Source organism: Petaurus breviceps, unplaced genomic scaffold (assembly GCF_028583685.1).
Source record: "Petaurus breviceps papuanus isolate PSGF00001 unplaced genomic scaffold, PetGlider_PUasm1.0 90681, whole genome shotgun sequence".
NCBI lineage: Eukaryota > Metazoa > Chordata > Mammalia > Diprotodontia > Petauridae > Petaurus > Petaurus breviceps.
The window spans coordinates 5197611-5201803 of NW_027187307.1; the positions used below are offsets into that span (position 1 = coordinate 5197611).

Sequence of the window (4193 nt, forward strand, 5' to 3'; positions counted from 1 at the left end):
GGCGTTGGGGGGTGGTGTTCTCCTTCTCGGAGCCACAGCTGGAGCTCGGAGAGCTAAAAGACCAACCACAACCCCGCAAACACGCACTTGTTTGGCTTGCCCATGTTTGGGGGTTGGGGGGGGCTTTTCCTCTCCCTATCCTGGGCAGTCTCCTCCTGTGGGGCTCGAGGCCTGAAATACAGATTTGGGGCAGGAGCCAGACCAGATGCGTCCGCTTCTCGGCTTCCTCTCCCACTGAGCCGCTACGTTTTCTTTCCTCCAGGCTCTAACATGTTGGAGGCCAAAAGCGGAAAGTCAGAGTTTATCGTGGCTGTTGTGACAGAGCCTCAGTTTACACAGCATTGCAGGTATGAGAAGGTCATGGGGACATCTTAAGGAGATTGTTGCCTGTAGAAATGGGCTTAAGTGCATTTGGGACTTGGAGTGGAGGAGAGTTGGGATTGGGTGATGGATCCTGGATCGGGGGCACAGTGGTAGCGTTGCTTTTGTTATGGCCACAACCTGGGAAGCTGGTGTGACAGGGTCAGCCCTTCAAAGCTTGAAGCTCCTTGGCCCTTGTTGGTCCTGCAGGGAATATCTTGAGGGGCACCAACTCCTGGATAGGCGTCATCGTGTGAAACAGCTGCCCGATGGCACCATGGCACTACCTGTCCTGGGAGAGTCTGTTGCTGAGCGGCACCTAGAAGCACTGAGGCAGCGAGGGGCCCCCCAGAGTACCTGCAGGCTGGCGAAGCTCCCGGTCAGTATCTGTGTCAAGGCCCTCATTGGCAATGATGATCCCTGAGCATGGGACCCTGACTTTGGCCCTGTTCCACTCAGACTGCTTCTCCGGATCCTGGGGAGCTATTCACTGAGGGTATAGCCCTGAGGCTAACTTCCAAAGGGTGTGCTTTACTACGTGGGCAACTGTTGTCCAGTCTACCAGACCCAGTCCTTTATCCTAGCATGCTGGCTTTGGTGTTTGAATTTCCCTGTGCTGCTTTTCCCCATGTATATGTCCCCTGTGTACGTCTCTTCTCTGTTCCTTTCCCAGAATCCTGTTCCTTCCAAGAAAGCTCAGAGCTGTTCTCCTGCCCAGAAGCTCCGTCAGGAGCTACAGTGTCTGGTGGAAGGCCAGGGGCACACCTGGTCAGCTGAGCTAGAAAAGGATCTTCCCCGCTCCTGGCAACGTCATGGTGACCTCTTCCTCCTCAATGAGGATAGCTTCAAAGCTGCCTATTGGAAAAAACTGGGTAAGTGAAAGAAGTATCCCAGGCTTCCTTGCGGGTCCCTCTGAGGCAGCCTCATCCCCACATCCCCTTTGGGGGCTGTGCTTTGTTCCAGAACCTGGACTCTGGAAGACCGTTGCCTCTGCACTGGGAGGCCAGCGTTTGGCAAAGCGAGGGCGTGTGTCACCAGGGGGGACTCGAGCTCCCAAAGTAATCCTGTTGCTGGGTGCCCATGGCTGGGTGGAGCACGTGGATAATGGCATCAGGTAGGTACAGGAAGGGCTGGTGATGCGAGGGAAACTCGTTTGAGGGTATGGGCAGAAGGGAGCAGAAGGGCTGGTGAGGGCCTCGCCTCAGGGCTCTAGAGCAGCAGGCACTGTTTCTTGTTGGTGGCACCCAGGCTGAGCCATAGAGCCTGGGGCTGAGAGAACCTCTCGTTCCTTGTGCACTCTTCTCTGCACTACCTAGCGGAGTGGCTCCACTTCTGGGGGGCACTCCGAAGTTGGAGGATGCTAGCCATGTTGTTCACTTGGCCCCTCGGTATATTGATTTCCCTAGGTACACGTTTGATGTGACCCAAAGCATGTTCTCCTTTGGAAACATCACTGAGAAGCTACGGGTAGCATCAATGGCCTGTGCTGGAGAAGTGCTGGTGGATCTCTATGCAGGTGACAACCTTTGGGAGCAGCCTCTTGAGTTAGGGGCGCTGCTCTGGTCGGGAGCATTGCTGTCAGGGCTAGGCCATGAGAAGCTTTTTGGTAGGCTCGCTCTTGCCAAAGTGTCCAGGTTTGGTGTCTTGGCCCCTCGGAAGGATGGGCCTGGCTAGAGGCCGAGCTTCAGACAGAGCAGGAAAGGGGCCTTTGAGGCCATTTGCAGAGGAGGACACTCAGGCAGGCCGAGAGAGCATGTAAAAGGCGTTAAGTGGAAAAGCCGCACTTGGAATCCAGGTCCTCTGGTAATTTACTCTCCTGTTACTTTGACTACACCCCTTCAGCACTTATACCCCGCCCTTCCTTCCTTCTGTCCATCCATCCATTCCTCTCTGTACCAGGTCCATGTGCTTTTCATCAGCAGTTTTCACCAGTCGCTATCTCAGACTGATTCACTACTTTTCCTCCCCTCCTCTATCATAGACTGCCTGTTAGCCTTCTCTCAAACCAGCCCTAACTCTCGAACCTTCTCTTCCCCTTCCTGGGATCTCTAGCTGGACTACCAAGCTCTCTTCCTCCCATGGGAGACTCTTGAGATCCTGCCTTCTCCACATGTCCTTCCGAGGATGGCTGGAGAAGAGGGAATGCCTTCCTCCCTCCCTTCCCCCCTACTCTCTGCTTGGCTAGGGAGTTCTGGTGACTTTGCACACCAGAAATGCACTTACCCCTTGGCATGGATATAATGTAAATACTTGAATTCCGTTTTCTTTTTGTCTTCTCTATTTTTGTCTGCATCAGTGTTGTCTGTGTCAGATCCTAGGGCTTTAGAAGGCAGGGAACGTGTATCTGTCCAGTGCCTAGCCAGCACCACAGTCCATGGGTGTCAGCTAGATGATTTTTCATGTATGCTTGGTATGATTTTGATTCCTTAAGGGACAGGAAGCTCTGAATATGGTTCTTCAGTAGCTTGAGGAAGAATGTTTAGTTGTCTTGTTCTGAAATAGACTGAGGGAGTTGGTTTCTTTTGTCCTTTCTAACCCTACCCTTTGGCTAACAATCAACCAGCAAGCATTAAGGGCCTACTCTGTGCCAGGCGCTGGGCTCTGATTGCAGGAAGTTGCTGCGTAGCTTTGGCAGGCAGAGTAAGCTATGTGCTGTGCTGTGGGCCAGATATTGCCTTTCTGCATGTCAGTCCTTGGGCTTTCACCTGCCAGCAGCATCCATGTGGCTGAATCTCTTCCCTTTATAACCTTGTCCCTTGTTCCTGATGGCCTAGACGGTTTCTCTTCCCATGGGAGACTACTGTTCATGGGTCACAACGCACATAAGAGCGTGGAGCCCGCATTGGTCTGAGAAGGCTTAGCCACTCAAGGCCTTCATCCTTGTCTCTTCTCTCTCTCCAGGGATTGGTTATTTCACCTTGCCATTCCTGATTCATGCAAATGCTGCTTTCGTTCATGCTTGTGAATGGGATCCTCATGCCGCAGCTGCCTTGAGAAAGAACCTGGAACTCAATGGAGTTGTGGATAGGTGCTGCATCCACCTTGGTGATAACAGGAAGGTGAGTGAACAGAGCCAAGCAGGCAGGACCTTGGATCTAGACTGCTGCCCCCTCTCATGCCCTCCTCGCAGACAGCAGGTCCCAGGACTTGCCTAGGCCCCCACCTTTCCTTCAGAACACTCAGGCAGCTTTGGAGCTGGGAGGTACTCTACAGATCATTGAGTGGATGGAGAAAATGAGAGCCTGAGCTCTTTGCTGTGCTCATCTCACCCCATGGAGCTCATGTTCTCTTGATATGTAAGGCCATCCTGAGAAGGAGAGTGATGCATGCTGGTTCTGGCAGTGGAGGACCTCAGAGGGTTAGAACTAGCACAGGAAGATAATGGAGTGGTTACAGTGTGGGGCTTATATATGAGGAATTAGAGACCCTCAGAAGAACTGGGTGCATAGGGAGAGAGCCAAAGGAGAGAAGGCGTGGTCTACTCTGAACCTCTTGTCCAGAGTGGGACGGTGACAGCGGGTTTCAGTGGACAAAGAGAATTTGGAGCATCCAAATTCTCCAAATGAGGAGCCATTAGGTCCTTAGCTCAGTTTCTGGTGCTTAATAAATGCTTATTTCCTTCCTTCCTCCCTCCCCCTTTTCCCTCCCTTCCCCTCTCTCTCCCTTTCCCTCCTCCCTTCCTCCCCCCTTCCTCCCTCCCTCTTTCTCTCTCTCCCTCCTTTTCTCCCTCTCTCTGTCCCTTCCTCTCCTCTCTCCCCCCTCCCTCTCCTCTCTCTCCCCCTCCCTCCCTCTCTCTCCCTTTCCCTCCTCCCTTCCTCCCTGCTTCCTCCCTC

General features: G+C 53.2%; 1 protein-coding gene across 4 annotated transcripts in view; it reads left to right on the plus strand.

Moving 5' to 3' along the window:
• The window catches only part of TRMT12 (tRNA methyltransferase 12 homolog), a 20371-nt gene that overhangs the window by 2857 nt on the left and 13321 nt on the right, over positions 1–4193 (plus strand). For all 4 annotated transcript variants that reach the window (XM_069065268.1, XM_069065270.1, XM_069065271.1 and 1 more), the window contains 6 exons: positions 263–347; positions 571–739; positions 1034–1232; positions 1324–1474; positions 1767–1876; positions 3262–3419. In XM_069065268.1, the coding sequence (XP_068921369.1) occupies positions 263–347; positions 571–739; positions 1034–1232; positions 1324–1474; positions 1767–1876; positions 3262–3419 (872 nt within the window). The remainder of the gene's footprint in view (positions 1–262; positions 348–570; positions 740–1033; positions 1233–1323; positions 1475–1766; positions 1877–3261; positions 3420–4193) is intronic.